Source organism: Bactrocera neohumeralis, chromosome 5, assembly GCF_024586455.1.
Source record: "Bactrocera neohumeralis isolate Rockhampton chromosome 5, APGP_CSIRO_Bneo_wtdbg2-racon-allhic-juicebox.fasta_v2, whole genome shotgun sequence".
NCBI classification, from domain to species: domain Eukaryota; kingdom Metazoa; phylum Arthropoda; class Insecta; order Diptera; family Tephritidae; genus Bactrocera; species Bactrocera neohumeralis.
Window position 1 is genome coordinate 37,863,279 of NC_065922.1, and position 23,064 is coordinate 37,886,342.

At 36.0% G+C, this 23,064-nt stretch overlaps 1 protein-coding gene across 5 annotated transcripts in view; it reads left to right on the forward strand.

Moving 5' to 3' along the window:
• LOC126759625 (integrin alpha-PS2) overlaps window positions 1–23,064 on the forward strand; it is a 97,122-nt gene that overhangs the window by 32,602 nt on the left and 41,456 nt on the right. For all 5 annotated transcript variants that reach the window (XM_050474524.1, XM_050474526.1, XM_050474525.1 and 2 more), the window contains exon 3: window positions 12,455–12,579. In XM_050474524.1, the coding sequence (XP_050330481.1) occupies window positions 12,455–12,579 (125 nt within the window). The remainder of the gene's footprint in view (window positions 1–12,454; window positions 12,580–23,064) is intronic.

A 23,064-nucleotide genomic window follows, 5' to 3' on the forward strand; every position in this document is an offset into this window, starting at 1 on the left:
ATGCGTATGTAAATGCCGCTACCTAGGTGCCTTTAGGGCATGCGCGGCGCACACATGCGCCCTAGCCGATTGTGCTCTCGTACAAGTCGTAAAATTTAATTATGTTTCACTTTTCGGCGCTTGTAGGCGCACACATATGTGTGCCTTAATTTCTTAGTGGTTTAGTTCCAACCATTTGACAGGCTGTTCGATTTCAGAGGGAGGCGCACGTGGTGTGCATAGTTAAATGCAATCGTATGCTTAAATAATCCACATGCTATGTGTGAGCTGCAGCGCCAGCACAAGGCCGACTTGGAGGCGTTACAGTATTCATTTACTCGCTATATAAGTCAGGCACTCAGTTGACAATGCTAGAGTTTTGCTGATTGCTTACAATCATATGTTCATATGCAAGTGAGTTCATTGTTGTTGTTTTTCTGATTGTTTTTGAAATAATATATACTAATAATACTTCAATGTTTTATACCAATTTTTATTTTAAGTTTAATTTTTTTGGGGAGTACTGTGTACAAAATTTCAATTGGTATATATACATTAGGGTTGTTTTAAATAAAAAACAAATTAATTGTCACAGCCAAATAAAATATACTGTTTTCCATAAAATGGTAGGAAACCTGTTTTATAATTATACTTTTTTAATTAAGTCTCACCCTAATGTAATTATAATATAAATAATATATATTTAAATGCCAAGAACAATAATTTTCCAGATAGCTTCCATAAAATGGTAAAAACCCTGTTTTATAATTTTAATTTTTTACTTAAGTGTCACCCTAATGTTCACTATAATTTATGAAATGGCAGGGACAATAATTTTCCACAATAAGACATAAGAGTCCGAAGTATATTGTTGTAGGTTTTATTATATTATTTTTCAAGTAACAGAGTTGCCATATTGAAAAAAAATTAAAAATATTTTGGTATGTTTTTATAGATATTATTCGAAACATATACGTGTATAAACAAGAAAAAATATTTTTTAATTGAAAACCAGTTAGGGTTGCCACCTGTATATTTGAGCAAAAGCTACAAAAATTTGACAAACAATTTATATTTATATGGCTTCATTCTTTACCCCAAAACATAATACTATTTATTGCTAAAATATTTAAAAGCAATTTTCTTGAATTAGATTGATCGCTATCAATTTCTTTCAGCTTGTTCTCTATATAACGGGTTTTTCAATAAATGCGCTACAAAAGCGGTTTGGGATATCAATGAAATTCTTTATTCTTGTGAAAGTAATTCGATGTCATTATGTATGGAATTCGATTTCTTTTGCATGGCGAGCACGGCCTCGCTTGCAGAAGTCCAGACGCTGAACTCACTTTTCGACGGTTTTCAAGCATAAACCGTTTCACGTTCGATATTCGTACGAAGTTCATTAATCGTCACTGGCTTGTTGGCATAGACCATAGACTTAACGTAGCCCCATAGGAAGTGGTCTAACGGCGTCAAATCGCACTACCGAGGGTGCCAACTGACTGGGCCATTTCGTGCAACAACACGTTCACCAAACTTGGTTTTCAATAAATCTATTGTCACATTCGTTGTGTGGTTTGTAGCGCCCTCCTGTTGGAACCACATATTGTCCAAGTCCATATCATCCAATTCGAGTAAAAATATTCGGTTATTATGGAGTTGTAGCGATTTCCAATCACATTAACATGCCGGTCGTAATCATCACGGAAGAAGTACGGCCCAATGACGCCGCCGGCTCATAAACCGCACTAAACCGTAATTTTTTGGGGATGCAATGGTGACTCATGGAGTACATGTGGATTGCTGCCTGAACAATAACGCATACGAGCATATTTTGCTTATTGACGAAGCCATTCAGCCAGAAATGAGCCTTATCACTGAAGATGATTTTCGATGAAAATCCGGATCATTTTCAAGTTGTTGCTCAGCCCAATTTACGAACATACGACAATTTGTGGGTCAAGAGCCTTCAGTTCTTGCGTCAGTTTTTTGATCTGATCAAAAGTTGAATTTTTGCCTGTACTGGTGTAAATTGGGTTTCTGTTGTAGCTTTACGAGTACTTCACTAACTTAACGAGTATTCTTTTGTCACTCGCTTATAAGAAAACAAGCCCTATAGGTCTTATTTTAAATGTTATCGAACATTGTACCACTATTTCATTAAACATAATTAATATGCGTGGTACAAAGCGATAACTCGACCAAATAAGTGCGGATGTTTAAGAAATGTAGCCAATGAAGCCAAAGAGCCACAAATAAACACTTAAATACGTTTATATACGTTCCTATAATGTAGTTTCTTCCACGCAGATGCTCCTACTTTTATGTCCTTTTCCTCGTAAAATATTCTCAAAATTTAGTCAAAATTTATTCATAGCCATTTCTATTTAGTGACGTTCCTCTTTCTTCTATTAGTTTTTAGTTTTAAAATTTTTTGTTCTTTTTGTTTTTGTATGGTGTTTTCTTTTCGGCGCTGAGCTGTTCCATTCATGGCACATTTATGTACTACGAACGGATGTCGAGCACATGTAAGGGATCACTACACTGGAACAACTTGTGTCTGCCGCTCTAGCTGTCTGTCTGTCTGTCTGTTTGTGTGTGTCAGTCCGTGTCTGAGACCGTTGGGTACATTTAATATTTTAAATGTTCGGAGCGTCCCCCTCGTTCCGCTTGCTGAACAAGCGATATCACGAGAACACCACAATAAAATACCCATAACTACCGGAGCGGTGAGCGGATGGTGGTGCTAGAGTTGACGGTGGCAATGATAGTACTTTTATTCTTACATATGTACCTATGTTTTCATGCATATAGGGGTACATATGTACGTGCATGTGTTGCATGCTAAAGTAGCTATAATGAGAAGATAGCATAAGAATGGATATTGTGTATGGGAAATGACCCTGCAGGAATATTTGAAGGAAGGCGAATTAAATAGTTTGGAATAAACTTAAACAAGTATTGATTATTTAAACTTGAGACTTCCTTTCTATATTTTCCAAATTTTTAACTCCTCGGATTTATTTTCTTACACCGCATCTTTTACTGAACTGTCACTTGGAATGCCAAAATCCCCTGCAATTCTTTAATACTGCTGTTCAGGCTCGTCTGTGTCTCTAATCTTTGATTTCAATTTGGAATCCACCTTCATAGTATCAACATTTCCTATAGGGTCTGCCAACTATGAGTATCCCAAACAATGCGTGAGCTCTACCTGATCAATTCTACAAATTTGTTTACTATTGTGCATTTTATTGATCGGTTTTGATCAATTCTGAATTGCGTCTGTGCAGGAAAATAATAGCGCCACATTTGTTGCATAATAAAGTAGGTGGTCACCGGTAGGCGTCGAATTTTACAACTTAATTATTTTTAAATCACACAAAGACAACAAAAAAATGTTTTCATTTAGCTGGTATTGATGAAAATAGAGAATAATGAAAATGAAATGAATGGAATACAAAGTGCGCGTGTTCTTTTTAATTATTTTTAGTGGGCAGAAGCTAGAATTCATCATAAAAAAATAGAATTAAATGTGTTGAGAACGTTAAAAAAAACGTGTTAATTAAAGGTTTTGGAACATGTGTGACTTTTTTGTTAATATTTTGAAAACAAAAGTAGCTGACACAATTTTTTTTCGAAAACACTAAAGAACAACTTTTTATTGTCAGAACTAAGGCTATTTATTTAAGATGATTCAAATTTGAAATTTCCGAGAGAGATAAGAGGATTGAGTAATTTGAGTGATTGACAGTAATGTTTTTAGTCAGGGATAGAGAGCGATATGGAGGGAAAGACATAACTAGAACTTAGTCTTCCAATCCAAAAAATTATCTAGAATATTGAAATAGGGTTAAGAGCGAAAAAGGGATAAAGAGAGACACATTTTTTTAAGGTTTTATGACAAAAAAGTATCACAAAACATCTTCGCTTTCGAAACTACCAATTTTACATAGGTTTCTTATATTTTAAGAAAATAATAGCTTAAATTGTTTTTACTTATTAAAGAACAACATTAGAGCCCGATTTGATTAACATGTGACCCATGGTAAGAAGCGAATTATTTACCTACCAAAAAGGGATATACACAAAAATGCATATAAATCCATTTCAAGGTTCCCTACTTTTTTTAAGAAAAACACCGAAACTTGACATTTAATGGAGAATGTTTTTTAGCATTCGAAAGAACATTTTTTGGCATTTATTTTTTGAAGAGTATCTTTTTCAAATATTTGTCGTGGTTACGTCTCAGATGGTCTATCCGTTGAGCCCAATTTTCGATGACCCGTTTGAGAATTTCGACCGGTAACTGGCGAATGACAAGAGTGATATTTTGCTTCAAGGCCTGAATCGAAGCGGGATGATATCACACTAAGTATTTTGGTGGCCAATCGACCGGCATAAAACATGCATTTTCAGCTCACCGAAGTGTTCTCTCAATGGCAGCTTTTGAATCTGTTCAGGTTGCTCTTCGTGCCAAATGCGGCAATTTTGCTGGTTAACATACCTATTGAGCCAAAAATGGGCCTAATCGCTGAACAAAATTTGGCTTGAAAACGTCGGATCTTCTTAGAACTTTTCAAGAGCCCATAGAAGCGAATAGTTTGTATGCTTTCAACTTCAGATCTCGACGTAAAATACGCTAAGTCGTTCCATACGTCAGTCCTCTACTTGAATCACCCGTTACAAATATTTTCAAGCATATTAAAATCTCATATTTACTTATAATTTTAACGCATTTTAGTGACAGAGACATAATAAAAATTCCACAGTCGACTATATAACGTTTTCATTATGCTCTGTGAGTATTGACACCTTCAGAGACCGCTCTATGCAAATAATTGTGGTGTTAGTAATTTAAACAAATATTATATTTACTTTTTACCCATTCAAGTAGGGGAGATAATTTTACAAAAAAAGCAAATAATGAGGTGCGAAATATTAATAACTACTCAATAAGTTGATAAATAAATTTTTACACTGATTCATCAGCAAACTGCAAATATATGACCAAAAAAGGAATTGCTCAAGAGTTCGATGCAAAAAATGACAACAAGAATTTGCTTTTTCTATAAAGTGCGTAAACCGATAATGCCTGTTTTGAAATGTTAAATTTTGCAAAAAAATATTGAATATGCTGAATATTCGTTCAAACTAAATGGGTTTTCAAAGTTGACTCGCTGAAAATCTTAGTAGTGATTTTCACTAAGAGATGATTGATGATGATTTCTTAAACAGCATAAGTCAATTTCGAAAATATTGCACGTGAATTCTGCCAATTTTGTTCTGAATTGATAAACTAATTGTTAATAATGAAAGTAATTAAAGAAAGTTTTCTTCCGTTTTTCAATTTTCGAACAATTGAATAGTGGCAAATCGAACAATCAACTCGCATAAATTATACAGACTAGCAAAATCAAGGAAAAACAGAAAAGTAAGTGGCGTTGTGTTGACCGGTTTCAAATTACTTTCTGGCAAAAATTCTATATGAAATTTGCCTTATTCCTTTTAAAAGGATTTTTTTTTGAAGAGTGCCTAACTCAGATCAAGCGAGTAGTGTGCCTTAGATGTCATGGAGTTACACAGTTACATATATGTGAGAGCACTTGAAAGGTCGTTCAAAATATATGTATGTATATAACTCAAATTATAGCTACTGAAAGCGTGAACTGAAGTTAATTGCTTAAAAAAAATTCTCCAAAAATTATTTTGGACAACCATAAATTTGACATACCTTTCATATTATAAAGATAATTGCCATTACAAAAACAAAACATTGTAAGCAATTTGCCGCTGTTAGCTAGCGATTTATAGTTAACACTTCATTTTGACTGATACCACTTTCAACGCCGTTTTTTATAATTTTAATTTTTTTCTGCATATTATTCATTTATTTTGTTTGCTCGTGGGCAGTTGTAATAATGACTTCATATATGCATATGAGATCATAAACAAATCATTGCTGACTACCAAGAAAACCAAATGAGAGTTTCGGGAAATGACGTAAAATTCGATGCACAAATAATTGGCTGATAAATTAAATGATTTTGCTATTCGACACCATCTGGCCATGACTAATATGCAAATTTATGTATATGAAAGTATAATTGTTTAAACAGCTGTTATTATAACATAAAACTACGGTGACTAAATGGCGTTTCAAACTTGTTTGCGATCTATCCATTTAAAGCCCTTAAGCTCCCTTAAGCAGGGCACCATGAATCATAAATAACCAATACTTTGTTTTAGTAAATATAATAAATAAAAAAATATAATGAAAGAAAAAAAAAACAAATCAAAAAGAAAAAAGTTTTAACCATGAATTTTTACCACAGAAAAGTAGTCTTCAGAAAAGAAAACCGAAAAGAAACCATGAAATTGGCACTAAGTCAAAAATTGCGTCAAAGTTTTCTTCACGTACATATATATACTATATACTATATATGTATGTATACTAAAAAGAAGGCAAAGAGATTTAGAATCTCTGTATAATATGCTGTGTAGTATTTCCCAAGCACTTGTTGCCAAATGTCCGAATGATCTATACATTATACGTTAATAAAAAAATAACAATAAAGTCAAAAGCAAAATATTATCGCTGCCAAATAAGTTTTTTGTCTCTTTTTCTTTCACACAAAAAACAGCAATTGATGACTCATTAGATGGCATCATGATGTGTGAACTCATGCTGCGATGATAAACAACGAAAAATGATCAATCAATTAAATTTTTTATTTAACAAATTTAATGGAGAAAAAGTTAAAGTTTTAAGAAAAAAGTTAAAGTTTTGAGAAAAAGGAGAATAAGAATGTGGAACTACAAGGGAATAAAAATACAATTTATTATAATACAAATTATAACAGACATCAGAAAGTGCTAGGAAGTGTAAACTGACAAAAATATTTTGGAGATGAAAAACGATTTACTCAGCTCTAAAGTTACTAAAATAATATTTTTCTATTGAAAACAGTAAAAATCACACCGCAGCGTCACCTAGTGTAATCCTAAAGTTACAGACTTCACGACAAATGTATTTTCCACTCAGAAAACATTATTTCTAGAATAATACGAGCATGCAATACTTGTAGTACTTTAACTGTATTGCCGTGGTTCCTGAACAGTAGATATTATATATATATATATATTCATAGTATATCTAAGTTGAAAATTAGTACAGAGAAATTATTTTTATAGCTTAAGGGATCGTCTCAGTGTGACCCTCCGAAAAATCACTGATTTTCGCGATTTTTTTGTTTTTGAAATTAACTAATCAGTATGGTTTTTATAAATAAATACATTCATGACGAATACAAAATTATTATTTTTTATTGTTATTTATTGGATGTATAATAGTTAACCATTTTGTACATATGTAAGTACATAAGTTCGTAAAACACTGCCTACATTTAGGGTCAAGTCGACTATTATCATATGTAAAGTGTTTAGGAGTCATATCCTCTTGCAAGTTAGAAAAAGTGGTTTTCTGTGTTTTTTTTTGGAAATAAATTTTATTTAGTAAATAACAAAAATTATGTATTTTTGAGAATATAATATACTATAAAAATCGTCGATTCGCTCTGAAAAATTTTGGATTTCTTTGATCCAGTAGCAGATTTTCAGAAAGACCACCGAAAAAGTGGTGGTAATGAAGAAATCTTCTTGCACTCTATACTCTATACTCTTGCAACATGTTGCTTTGGTTCATCTAGCGGTTGTATATATCACCTAAAACTAATCGAGATATAGGGTTATAAAAGTATATGTATATAAATTGTCAGGGTGAGGAGTTGAGATCCGAGTGACTGTCAGTCCGTCCATGAATGCTGTATTTTGAGTGAAAATTGAGATATCTTGATGAAACTTGGTATGCGCGTTCCAAGGCAAAAAAAAGTTTAACTTCGGATATGGGCGTAATCGGACCACTGCCACGCACACAAATCACCATTAACCGAAAACGTATAAAGAACCACAACTAAGCAACATGGCAAGGGGTATCTGTGGGAAAAAAATTGTGAAAAAGTGGGCGTGGCCCTCCTTCTAATAAGTTTAATCATATTTCCGTAAACTCTAAAGCTATATGAACCAAGTTCACCTAGCAAAAATATTATAAGAACTTCTATCAAAAGTGTAAAACTGGAGGATAACCCCGCCTACTTCCCATATACGGGACTGTTAAAAACTATTTAAATCAATAACTAAATACACCAGTGACATTAAATTTTATCCCCGAGATGGTATGGGAAGACTTTGTAGCAGTCAGGGTCAAAATTGGTCGATGTGTCCTTTTTAGGTGAAATCACATATCTCGGTACCCGCCCGACGGAGTTCAACCAATTTTAGTTCGTGCCATTTCATTGATATTCCTATGTTATAGTGTGAAAATGGGCGAATTCGGAAAACAGGCACGCCTACTTTCGATATAACAGAATTTGAAATTCCTTTTGAAATTTTCACTTTTCAGCATACAAATCAGGAATGAAATAATATATCAGGAAAAAACTTTGCGCAAATAGTGCTTTTGAGATGTGCCATCTTATGACTAAAAACTGCGTAAATCCAACCAAAACTGTTGAAGCCCCTAGGTAATCAATATGTGGACCCAGTGCTTATAGTTAACTTTTTACCGAAAATATCGGTCAATGTGTGAGCTATACTTGTATACTTGAAATTCAGAGAGCATTCTTTCCTGATAGAAGAATGTCTGTGTGTCAAAAATAGGTTTAATCGGGTTAATACTTTCCTTAGAAATCATAGTGTAAAAGTGGATCGCAAACTAAAGTCAAGATCGATGAGCAGTTACTATGAAAGACATTTTTATTTGTATAGAAAAGCAGAAATTACTCTGTCTTATAGCTTGATATGATTTTATTTTGATAAACCTTTATAGTTTGCATGGAGAAATAGTAATCTAATCAAGAACACATAAAAATTATTGCATATTATTACAATATAAAATAACATAAACTCCTTAAATAATATTTAATTGCCTGACGCTGCAGAATTAGTCAACAAATCGGCAATAACAGCTGTAGCTTTCAACAGCTAAGGGGCATCACATACGAAATCAACCAGCGCTTTGAGGCCGACTGAAGCGAATCAGAAAACAAAAAAGAAAACAAAGCAGCGCTGACGCGTGCGCGCTGCCATAACCAACCAATTCAAAAAACCCCGAATTTTTCGTCTCATTACGAAAAGAGGTGCGGTCATCAACAGACGCTCGCTTGCCAGCCAACTATACTGCATTTCGATTACATTGCCAGGGGTCAGTTAGCCAATGCCCTTGACATTGCAACGGAGTGCTGCGCTTGCCGGCTGGTTTTCATTTCAAATAATTTTATGCCGGATTAACATTATATTTATATATGGTATATTGACTTATGGGTAAATAAATACCCAAAAGTCAGTGCAATCAGCCCTTACGAATTTCGGCGGCACACATACACACACACATACATACACTTGTGTATAAGATTAAGCAATTGTTCATGTTGCCCTTCTGCCTTCCCATGGGATGCTGCAAACCAAACATTTCACATTTTTAATTGAAAGGGATTTATGCTACACTATGCTTTCATTCACATCGCTTAATCAGCCAGTCATTCACTCGCAGCAGTCACTCACTCATCTATTGACAGCGCTCAGGAGCGAAAGAGTGAGTGTGTGCCTGCGCCTGGCAGTCAAGTGAATGCGGAAGTGGATATCGGCAGCGAGCAGCATGCTGTGCTGTGAAAACAATACAATAACATAGTTTTTGTTGCTGTAATAAAGTACCAAGATGAGGGCGTTTGCAACTCTAAATGCGATTTCATGCAACCACACACTAACATATATACATATGCGTACAAACACACATGCATAAACATGCCCCTTGTGTTAATCTCGGAATTATGCCCTTTTTGGCTTCCGCCAACTTTGTCAGCCCCTGTCATCTTGAGCTTTCTGCCCTGCCCGGGGCTTTTTGTTTGTCGGCGGCAACTGTTTGTGACAGCTGAGGAAGCATTTAAGTGCGTCTGATGAATTACTCCCGTCCAATTGAAAACGTCAACGCCAATTGTTTGTGCGTGGCTGTCCGGGGTGTCCAGTGTGACAATGCAAAAATTGCAAAAGCCGCCTAGAACCAACATTGACTGCACTTTAGCGCATTGAAAGCAAAATTTGCCTTCGATCAGAGCTCTATTTTTGCATATTTTGATCGTGTGTGTATGTGTATGTGCATTTTTCACCATTCATACAGTCTGTGCGAAAATTAAGTTGTCATAACTTAATTCTGATAAATGATTTTCAATCGACAATTAATTTTCTGCAATCAAATAGAAATGGAAAGAAAATGTGTGCGTGGAACTAGGGGCTAGAGAATAGAGGCTTCATTGGCGGACACACTAAATTTAAAGAGGAGAGGAGTAGGTGTTGAGAATAAGAGCAGTCAACGATTACTCATTTTATATTGGTTTATGATTTTTTTAAATTATTAAATATATGCTATAAATTTAATTTATTTTAAATGGTATTATGTAACAACACTATAAACAAGTTGAAATAAGTGGCAACTCTTTTAAAAAGAGATTTTCAACGGGAAGTTCGTTAGATCTTCTTAAGTTTGAGAGTCATATACATATATATATTATAACCATCCAAACTCCATTTAATCCATATAAAAAAAAGATGGCAACTCTCAAAAAAATAATTTCAACTGTAAGATTTCGTAAATCCTTTTAGTTTGATATTCATATTTTTTTCCAAAAACTATATTGAATTTATTTTTGAAGGGGTGGCAACCATACCCAAAAATTGGTCAAGCGAGAGCTTCTTTATTTTGATATCCACATTGTAAAAATAATAGATTTATTTTATTGGTATCATTTAATTAAACTTTTTTTAAAGGTGGCAACCCTATTTATTTGAATTTAATTCATAAACTTCTTTAAAAACTTGAATTTAATACATTTATTTCAATAATATGATTGTATTAATTTTGAATTATTTTAATAAAAAGGTGGTAACCTTTTTCAAAACTTAGTTTTTTAAATTTAGATGGCAGCTCTCAAAAAAATATTTTAAACTGTAAATTTTCATATTTTAATAATTCTTTCGTTTCAAAAAATATATTGAATTTATTTTTGAAGGGGTGGCAATCATACCCAAAAAATAGTTCAACCGAGAGCTACTATATTTTGATATCCACATTGTAAAAATAATTAAATCTATTATTTTTACAATGTGGATATCAAAATATAGTACTCGTAGCTCTCGGTTTTTTATTAATATCATTGTGTTTATTTTATTTTAATAAACGTTTTATATTTTTTATCTAATTATTTTATTAAAAAGGTGGCTTTACTAAGCTTTTTAAAGGTGGCAACCCTGCGTTATTTAAATTTAATTGTAAACCTTCTTAAAAAAACTTGAGTTTATTACAATTATTTTAATAATACGTTTGTATTAATTTTTTATCTAATTATTTTATTAAAAAGGTGGCAACACTGAATTATTTAAATTTAACTGTTAACCTTCTTAAAAAATTTGAATTTAATACCTTTACTTTAAAATACGTTTGTATTAACTTTTTATTTAATTATTTTATTAAAAAGGTGGCAACGCTGCATTATTTAAATTTAATTGTAAACCTTCTTAAAAAATTTAAGTTTATTACAATTATTTTAATAATACGTTTGTATTAATTTTTTATCTAATTATTTTATTAAAAAGGTGGCAACACTGAATTATTTAAATTTAAATGTTAAGCTTCTAAAAAAATTTTAATTTAATACCTTTACTTTAAAATACGTTTGTACTACCTTCTTATTTAATTATTTTATTAAAAAGGTGGCAACGCTGCATTATTTAAATTTAATTGTTAACCTTCTTAAAAACTTTAATTTAGTACTTTTAGTTTAATAATACGTTTGTATTAATTTTTTTATTTCATTATTTTTTTAAATGTGGCAACCCTCTTCAAAAACAAGCTTCTTAAATTTAATGCATTAAATTTTTAAGTGGTACTTTTAATCAGACTAATTTGTAATTTTTGTAACTTAATACTATTCCGAAAATATATTTTTTTTTTCACTGCAAAATAATCAAATATAGTACGTCTTGTGCCATTAGAGACTTTGAAATGCACATTACTGCTTTTTTCAAACCACTGATTATGAATATATATTAATTTCATGCCCCCTCAGCTTTATACCAAGTACGCGCAAAACAAATACCGAATAAACAACAATAACTATCTAACTATCAATTTATTATTAAGTAAGGTCAATAACTTTGAGGCCACGGCTAGGGCTGTAATCAGCTAGAAGTAATGAGTATACTTTAAACTTGGCCAAGCCTAAATGAATGTAGGTGCCGTAATACATACATATTTGTCTATACACATATGTATAAAATCTCCAAGACTGCTGTACATTTGTATGTTATTTAATTCGACAAAAATTTTAATTTTCTTTTTCTTAATAATTTCTCGTTACAGTTTAATTGTTGGCGCTCCTAAATTCGATACCTCCTCATACCAACAGGGTGTGGTAGAGGCGGGTGCCGTCTTCAAGTGTGGCATGAGTGACGGTGATTGCAATTTGGTGAAATTTGACTCCTCAGGTAAGTGAATGACCGTTGAGAAGAGGCATTTCATTTTAAAACAGTTTGTAGTGAAAAAATAAGAGGGGTGAAGAAAAACAAAAAAAAGAATACTGAGAAGGAGCTACCGACATGAAAAGTGTAGAATTTCGAAAATATGGGAAATATTTATATTTTTTATATAATATTTTAAATTAATTAAGGAATGTGGAATATTATGGGGCATGCAGTAGTAAATTTTACTTTAGCGGAATTCCGGGCAAAAGAAACAGTTTTCTTATTATGAAAGTGTGAGGTGAAACGCAGAGGAAGCATAAAATCTAAATTTATATAAATATATAATACATTAGAAAAAATAAATAATAATGACTCAAGAGGAAGTTATAAACCGTAAACTTCAATAAACTTAAGTAATAATAATAAGTTTTATTTTTAATATATATTTGAAGACTATATATGTTACTATACATCTATTCATATATCCAAAAATACTTTTCATAGCCGTTCTAATATTATCGATTAAAAATTTGCGTTTTATAAAGCAAGTCCCATTTTCATTACCAAATTGGTAAAACCAAAACATAAATTTTTTAAAGTTAAATGCTTTCTAGCTTGTCCTTGACGCGAAATATTTCCAAAAAGGTTTGTGAATACTTTTTTCAAAAATATTATTGTAATGATGTTTTTTTTATAAAATCAAGCCTAACTTTTAGTACTTCGAAAAGATAGCAATGCCTTCGCGCAGAAATATAGGCAACATTTCGCTATGTGTTCATTTCAGAACGGGATACAAAAGAGCGTTACTATTTCAACATTTCATTATAACTCTCTCACTTTTAATCTAGTATTTCTATGTATCATCTCCGGATAAATAACGTGTTTTTCAATAATAGTGGTTTGGCATATCAATGAAATTCTTTGTTCCTGTGAAAGTAATTCTATGTCATTATGTATGGAACTCGATTTCTTTTGCATGGCCACCACGGGCACCCTTGCAGAAGTCCAGACGCTGAACCCAATTTTCGTTGGTTTTCAAGCATAAATCGGCCGATAATGGTGCAATTTCACGTTCGACATTCGAACGAAGTTCATCAATAGGCGCTAGCTTTTTGGCATAGACCATAGCCACACAGGAAATAGTCTAGCGCAAGTCAAATCGCACGACCATTCCATGAGATAACACGTTCACAAAACTTGGCTTTCAATAAATCAAAAATAAAAATAAAAAATTGCGACATTCGCAGTGAGGATTGTCGCCAACTTCTTGGAACCACATATTGTCCAAGTTTATATCATCCAATTCGGCTCAAAAATATTCGGCTATCATTGCATAGTAGCGATTCCTATTCACAGTAACGTGCTGGTCTATCGGGATGCAATGATGACTCATGGAGTACGTGTGAATTGCTGCCTGACCAATAATGCATTTTTTGCTTATTGGCGAAGCCATTCAGGCAGAAATGAGCCTCATCGCAGAAGATGATTTTTCGATGAAAATCCAGATCATTTTCAAATTGTTGTTCAGCCCAATTCACGAACATACGACGATTCAGGTAGTCAAGCGGCTTCAGTTTTCAGGGCAAGATCTTTTTGCAAAATTCGCTACAACGACGTCAAAGAGATGCCCAACGCTTGAGGACGACGTGTGAGAGGCTAATTTTGGTCTCCCTCAATTGATGAGCTAGCGGCAGCAATATTCTCGACACAACGGGCACGTCTTTGTCTCACTGGCACGGGAACACTTTGTACTGTGCCTGTGGATTCAAATTGTTTAACAAGACTGAATTGTTGAATGACAAGACGATTATGGCGACCATAAATTAGACGTAGCGCTTTTAAAGTTGAGACCACTGACTCCGAATTGCGGTAATAAACTTTAATAATTTCGACTCGTTGCTTGATCGTATATCTTTCCACGATGAAATGACAAACTTTACTGAAGAGAAATGTCAAAAGAGCGGGAAGAAATATGGCGTCGTTGCTGACCCTATCGATCTACTTTTGTACCGTCCCTATTGGTAAACTCGTTACATAACATACATATGAGCTTAGATTTGGTCGTTGTTGACACAAAAACTTTATTACGCTTCTGAAGGTGTTTACAAAACGAACTAAATGAAGAGAAATATAAAGCCAAAAGATAAGATCTTCTAAAATATTTTAACGAAATTTTCCGAATATACAAACGGTAGAGCCGACATTATACCACACGTGTATTTGTTCTTAGTATAATAATCCAACATCCCAGCAGGTATCCGGAAAGAAACAATTTACGCTAAATTAGTTGAGGAGCCATTCTTGGCTTAACACTAGATGAATTGAGAAAATATCGAAGGATCGAAAAAACGTTTTCCACAAAATGTTTCAAGAATCCAAATTTGCAAATAAAATTTAATGAATCTTTTAAAATATTTAAAACTGCTGGTTGTAGCTGGTCGAAAAATAAAATTTATTTGATCCAAATGACGAACAAAAAATTAAAAAATAAAAATAAATCAAACAAATTATATCGAAATATAATAAGGAATGTTTATAATAAATATAAAATTTCTGAACTTAATAGGTAGGCAGTTAGATTACGATACAGAACCTCGTGACGGAGACCTCGTGGAACCCACTTGGACTGTTGAAACATCAGTTTATTTTGATGCGAAAACTCCAAGATATGGTTTAAAAGATCATAAATATAAAAAATTTCACTTCATTAAATCCGTTTAGTGTCGGATTTTCTAAATTAAAATAAAACTGAGTTATTTTGTCTTACCGAATCACTGCATAATTTGGCTGTTCTTCAAAAAGAAAGTGTTTCTAAATATGTTTTTAATTGACATAACCCAAATACATACAAATGTAGCTATGAAAAAATAATCAATTCATCTGCATATATGCAATAAAAATTTAATTTGATGCTAGAGTGGCATATAATCTAACTAATAGACACACTTAGCGCGTTGCTTCTAGGCACACTTGAAGAGCATTAGGTGTTGCCTTTGAAATTCTCATGCCACCTTAAATATTGTTTTCTTTGCTCATTCTCTTTTGTTGAAGCATATAATTAGCTGGCTGCAACCACAAAGTGACCTGGTTGCATGCCACACACGCAACAGCACAGCAAAGAGCATGGAATTTGGCATAAAAGCATTTTCTTTGAGCTATAACTTACTAAAACAAAAAATTAAGTTTGAAAAAACACATAATAAATATCTGCTTACAATCTCTACGTGAATCATTAGCTGCGCGCGGCATAACGTCAGCGTTGGCTAAGAATAAAATCATATAATTTATATTTTCACGCCACCTTACGTGACGGCGACGGCAAAGACATCATCATCAGCAGCAGCAGCATCAACTGTTGCTGTTGTTGCCAGTGGGACCGCAGCATGTCGAAGTGGCGACTCCATTTGTATCATTTGTAGGCGCGCGTGTGTTGCCGTTGATATATGAACGCTTTTGATTTGCTTTTTGGGCGATCGTAATAAATGCACGGCAACAAAGTAATTGTAACAGTTGGGTAACAAAGTGGGAAATATAAAAAACCCAAAACTAAAAGTTACAAACTGAAATTGAAAGCTTTCATCTTCATTTGACACGGCGCGCATTTGGGGCCACGACCGCTGCACTGGCAATAAGGCGCTTGGTGGTAGGGCGATAGACACACATACATATACATATACTATATGCGCGCATACCATCTGCTGTGGTGGCAAAGATTTATGTTATTTCTACAATCATAAAAAAATAATCAGAGAGCCGTCAAGTGAGACCCATAACAGCCCACACGGCATTAGAGCGGCGCGCACTGGTGCCGCGTGCCGTGTGCAGCAACGTTAGCCGAAGAGCCCACAAGCCCACGTCTCTCGTTGCCCACACAAACAAGCTGCTTACTTATCGACTTACACATTTCTTTCCGATATCCGAAAGGTAAAATGCCAATAAAACGTATCGCGGCAATCGCAACGCGTATCGACACATTTCACACATTTCATGGCTGCTGACGGCTGGTGGCCGGCGACCCTCATGCCTGGGCGTAGCGCGACTGGTTGCGGCTGCGTTGTGAGTAAACAGCTTCCACACGCCATTTGCAGCGGCCAGTGCGCAAAATGCTTGCATGCGGATAACTGTAAATGTACAGACGCAAGCGTGCGCGCGTGTGTGTGTGAGTGCATATAAATTATTCACTTGCAAATAACTTGCAAATCATAAATAAATTCGCGACGGAGTAGTCGGTGAAATGGCCGTGTGCGCGCGCGCTGATTTGTTGCACATTACCATTAATGGCCTGCTGGTGGCACAGCACGGCAACAGTAACAGCCGCCGACAGGCCGCGCCGCAATAACAAATGGCTGCAAATGTTTGCTACTTGATTTCGGTCTGCTGGAGTAGCTACTTAACGCCCGCTTCGCCTGCGCCGCTGTTGCTACACGCGCTACACCCCTATAAATGCAGAAATGCAGGAACTGTCGCCCGCCTTCTTTCACCGCCACTAACCGCAGCGCTACCGCAAATTTGCGGCTGCGGTCGAAGCGCGGTTGCTGCCGTCGCGCGAACAGCCGTCAAAATTGCACAGCGGATGCGCAAATAAAATTATACGCTTTGTGGCAATGCGGCAATTGTTGGTTGCCGCCACGAACGATCGAAAATAAGTGCAACAACAAAAACAAAAACTAAAACCGAACATAAATAGAAACTGGTAAAAATAAAAATTGCACTCGCGCGCTTAAGTTACTGGCCGCGTTGAGTGGAGCGTGTGCACGCATTTGCATAGTTTTCGCATAAAGTGCGTGGAAAATTTATGCAGAACATCTTGTCGATACACGTCCGCGGCACGTCGCGATGCTTGCCATATTTTATTATGGGCGTTGGGGATGCGCGCTGCGGTGCGGTGCTGTAAGCATCGGCGCACCACAATGCCGACACAATGCCAACGGAAGAGGCAAAATAGAATTTAATTTCAACACTTTGTAGTCGTGCGGACGGACACGCGAGGCAGACGCGCAAATATACAGACGGAAGCTTCGGCTGCAGTGGAACGTGCGCGTTGGGAAGATGTCTGGCTGCATTGCAAATCACGGCAATACATACGGAGGAAGCGACAGTTATTGGGAGCGTATGTGTGTTATACAGTGTACTGCTATCGGATTTATTGAAAACGTTTAAAAAATGATTTCTGAAATATGTAAGGCGTTTAATAGTGGGCGAAAGCACGAATTTCATTCCATCCAATGGCACATTACTCAACGCATACACGAAAATTACAGTCACTTGCTGGTGTCGTGAGTTTAAGATTTAGTCTAAACTTTCCAATTGGTTTATGGCTAAAGAAAGTTTAAGAAATTAAATTTCAATGATTTCTGAGCAGAGTTCGAAATAAGATGTAATGGAAACTCCATCGATTATCGGAATTATGTTAGTATGTTTAACAATCCTTCGTTATCGATGATATTTAAATATTCTAGTTGTTGTGTGAGGACGAAGAGCCTGACAAACTGGCCGACAGGGGGAATGCTCGAAATTCCTAAGGAAAGATGCGATGACTAACAGAAGGTTTCAAGACCGGAACATACATACTCTTGTATAACCCCCAGAGGTGATCTAGTGACCGATGCCCAGAGCAAACTGAAATTATGGAGGGAACACTTCTCCAGCTTGATAAATGGCAGTGAAAGCTTAAGACCAGGAGATGGTGAATCCGATTCCCCCATCGATGACGATGGAGCAGACGTTCCATTGCCCGACCATGAAGAGATTTGAATAGTAATTACCCGCCTAAAGAATAACAAAGCGGCGGGGGTCGATGGATAGACGGCCAAGCTATTCAATTGCGGCGGTGAAGAACTGATAAGAAGCATGCATCAGCTTCATTGTAGATAATGGTCGGACGAAAGTTTGCCCGACGATTGCAATTTAAGTGTGCTCTGCCCAAACCACAAAAATGGAGGCCCCACAATCGACGCCAACTACCGTTGGATAAGCCTCCTCAACATGTGTGAAATATTAAAGCCCACCGTCAACAAACTGATTGGACCTTATCAGTGTCGCTTTAGACCTATCAAATCAACAAAGAGGATCGACACACACCACCTCTTCATCGATTTCAAAGCTGCTTTTGACGCTATGTCTGAATTTGGTATCCCCGCAAAACTAATAAGGTTGTGTAAACTGAACTGAGTGAACGAGGGTAAGACGAAATATCTCCTGTTCATCAAACAAAAAGTCTTTGTACTCGCGACTTGGCTGCCACGTCGACAGTCATAACTTCGAAGCCGTAGATAAATTCGCCTTTCTTGAAACCAGTGTAACCACCAACAACAATGTCAGCCTAGAATTCCAATACAGAATAACTCTTGCCAACAGGTGCTACTTCGGACTGAGTAGGCAATTGAGAAGTAAAGGCCTCTCTCGACGAACAAAAACCAAACTCTATAAGTCACTCATTATTCATGGAGAAGATCTGATGAGTTGACGCTATTTTCGAGAGAAAGGTTCTGTCGAAGATGGAGAAGATCTGATGAGATATGACGACATTGAGTTTTCGAGAGAAACATGTAGTCCGAATGGTCTAAAGTATTACACGCAGTACTCACCGGGGGAAGATAGGAAGAGGAATATCTCCAATCCATTGGAAATATCAGGCGAAGAAAAACCTGAATCCATTTGGAATCTCCAATTGTCTACTTAAGAAGAAAAAGAAACCCCCATCTGATCACCAGATGAATTAAGCTACGTTGACGAGCATCTTTTTTGCGACCTTCGTTCGAAGTTGTTTTTGCAAAGGATTCGGGGCTTTTGGTAAGACTGACTGTGTTGAGATTATTAACAATTTTTTTTTTGCAATTTGAAAGAGAAAAGAATTCAATTTGAAGTTTGAGGCAGTGAGCTTCATATAAAAAGTTATTCTTGAGTGCTGAGTATAATTTTATCACGGTGTTGAGTACAAGCTCTCAAGCTATAATATTTGAGAAGATCAAATCCACTTATGAGGTCTATTACTTGATACGAAACTTAAATTTCCAGTGAGGCACCCAATTAAAATTTCTTTTTTCTTCAGCTCATATTCAAATCTAATTGTCGGCTATAAATCTTGATTTGTATATTAAACATTAATGATTCAATATTCTATGACAACCCTGGTTGTTAACTGTAAGTACGAACGATATTTCTCAATTTAGCGAATATAAAAGGGCACTCTGGTAGAATAACACAACTAAATTCATTTCTGAATACGACATACCGAGGCCGCTTCATATAAACTAAAACTAGAAAAATGACATTTCAACACTACAAGTAGCGGAATCACACCACTGTGCAGCGTGTGCATGCAAATGTGGACGCTGTCGTTTGCAAATGTCTCGCATATTTACAATGTTCGTTCCCATCGTTAATCGCCATCGAATGGCGTGCAGTGCATTCATCTGCGGATTGCAGCGCGTCTACTCACAGGCGAACGGCAAGCAGTTGTTACTATTTCGCTGCTTTCTTTTATTATTGGCTATTTTTATTTGTGGCGGATATGTGTATTTGTTGTTGTTGTTTTCTTCAAAGTTTGCGGTTCATTACTATAACTTTGTGCCGCAATCAGCGTATAATCGGCGCGAGGCAGCAAGTCAATTCGCCAAAGTACAACTAAAAGCGCCATAAAAATGCAAATTCATGTTTATTACCCGCAGCGGCGCACTCAGCGCGCAAGCAACTAACATGTGCGGGACGACCCCTACAAGCGCACCTTCAGCCGCCACAGCTTCCAGACGGAGAGTCAGCAGGAGAACTGCCTTCAAGTGCAATGCGTAGCGCAAGCAAGTGAAGTGTGGAGTGCGCGGCTGGTGCATGAGCCCGCGGCAAATGGTGAGCGCGCGGCAGGCGAACGAAGACGCGGATAAGTATATGTGAGTTAGCGTCTCGACAGATGTTCACAACTAGCGCGTTTGATGCCGCGTTCATATATACAGTATATATATTGCAGCAGTAGTTGACTGTTGAGCTGACGAAGTGTTAATGAAATTCTTGAGTGCGCAACGGCTTTGGCGGTCTGCCGCGCGTCCGCCGATTACTTGCGGCTTTCGACTTAAGTAGCGGCTGTTGTTGCATTGGCACTTAATGTTGTGCGCTAATTCACTTTCAGTTGCATCTGCATTAGCGGCAGAGTATATAGCGCTTGGGTTGTTGATGTTGTTGCACTTAAGTGCTTAATATGCAATATGCGGCCGCGCAATGTCAGCACTTGTGTATATATAGCGAGAATTAATGCATAATTACATACGTACGAGCATAAATATTTACCGTAACTTATAAATATTATGCAAATGTGCCACAACATCAATATTTGCCACATTGCGAACACACACACACACCTACAAACGTGCTTTATAGACAAGATCGGGCGACACGCCAAGGTTGGGCGTTTGGTCGTTGCAGCGCTTCGCTTGATGAATGGGCGAGCGCCTGCGTTAACGTCATTTGATCGGGCGTCGCATTGCCGCCGCCAAGCGGTCATTGGCGGACAGACCGGTATGAGCGCTGCCGGCACCCAAATATAAAACACTGTGATATAGTGCTACTTGGGATGCATTTGAGCGCTAGGTGTGCGCACCGTGTTGACAGCGGTGACGTAAACTACGTGCTACGCATCGCAAATCGTCTGCGTCAATTGGCGGATTGTTGATCGCGAGGCAAGAATAACGCAAAGCGTGGCGACGCGCAGCCCCAGCAGCGATGACTATGACAGTTGGCAGCACTTGCAACTGTTTTATTTTGCAGCAAAATTCTTTTTTTGTTTTTTCTCAATTTAATTTTCGCAGTGTCACCAAATCGGAAAGGAAATGCGCAAGCGCATGCGCACAGTCATATTCCCTAAGTGTTAAAAAATGATCAAAAACATCAAATGAAGCGTAAATAACTTTATTACATGCATATTTTTTCTTTGTTTCTCTGTTCCGTTGATTTCATTGTGCATAATGACGGCTGATAAATTTTTCTCTTCCTTCCTGTCTACACATACACATTTACATATATATAATAATTGATTGCAATTTGTATAGAAGGATTAAGTAAATGCTTCATACGCTTGAAAGGTAATATTGCTAGTGATAGCTTGTGGCTTCTTGTGAAATTGTGTAGTTATTTATATGCACTACTGCACCTGAAACGCATTTGCACCGATTTATTAGCAAACTATGTGTTCGTATGCACCATATAATATTTTAATTCTGAATGTATCTGAGTTGTGATATATTGCCATAAAAATTCTATTTATCTATTTATAATTTTTCCTCCATTTATTAAGCTCTTCCTTTACGTGTGTAAGTTAGCAAACCAAGGTTAAGCATTTTCTAGACAAAACGACTTAAGTTGACTTAGGACTTAACGCAGTGATTGTTGCAGATATTATTAAACCACTTGGTTTCACTACCTGTACAATAATTAATAAATAATAAATTAATATTAGGTAGTCGAAAAAGTCTTTTCGTATTTTGGAAAAGATTGATCGTCACATAAGCAATCATGACATCGCTAAGGAACTTAACATTAATCATCAAATGGTCTGAACCATTTAAAAGAGGCTGGTTATAAAAAGAAGCTCGATGTTTGGGTTCCAAATGAATTGTCTGTGAAAAAAATTTATGGACCGAATGAACATCTGCGATTCTTTGCTGAAACGAAATGATACCGAACAATTTCTGAAGCGAATGGTAACAGGAGTCGAAAAGTGGATCACATACGACAGTAATGTGCGAAAAAGGTCGTGGTTCTACCGTGGTGAAGCTCAACAAATGGTAGCAAAGCCAGGATTGACGCCTCGAAAGGTTATGCTGAGTGTTTGGTGGGATTGGAAAGGAATCATCAACTATGAGCTAATCGAACGATTGATTCTACATTTTACTGTCAACAACTGATGAGATTGAAGCAAACAATCGAAAAAACGGCCAGAACTGATCAACAGAAAGGGCTTCGTATTCCATCAGGACAACGCTAGATCACACATATCTTTGATGACTCGGCAATAACTGTGAGAGCTTGTCTGGGAAGTTTTGATGCATCCACCATATAGCCTTGACATTGCATCATCGGACTACCATCAGTTTCGGTCAATACAGAACTCCCTAAACGGAGTAAAGTTGGTTTCAAGAGAAGCCCGTGAAAATTACGTGTCGCAGTTTTTCGAAAAAGAAATACGAAAAGACTCTTTCGACTACCCCTATCCGTATTTGATGCGTCAAAATCTCTACTCGAAGTCTTTTTTTAGATTTTTGATAAAAGGAGTTATTAATTTTTTGCTAAAAAAAGTGAAATATTTGCTGAAACAAGAGGCAATTTCCTGAGTTTTCAGTATAGTTTGAGTATGTATTTTGTGTTAGAAGCTATAAACATGTGAGCAAAATATATAAAAATAACTCACGAAAAAAATTCAGCGAAATATGTTCCATATTATACAAAAAATATAAAACCTCAATTGTTAGTTTTTTTTTATTATCGAATAAATATTCTCAAATCATAACCAAATATATAAAT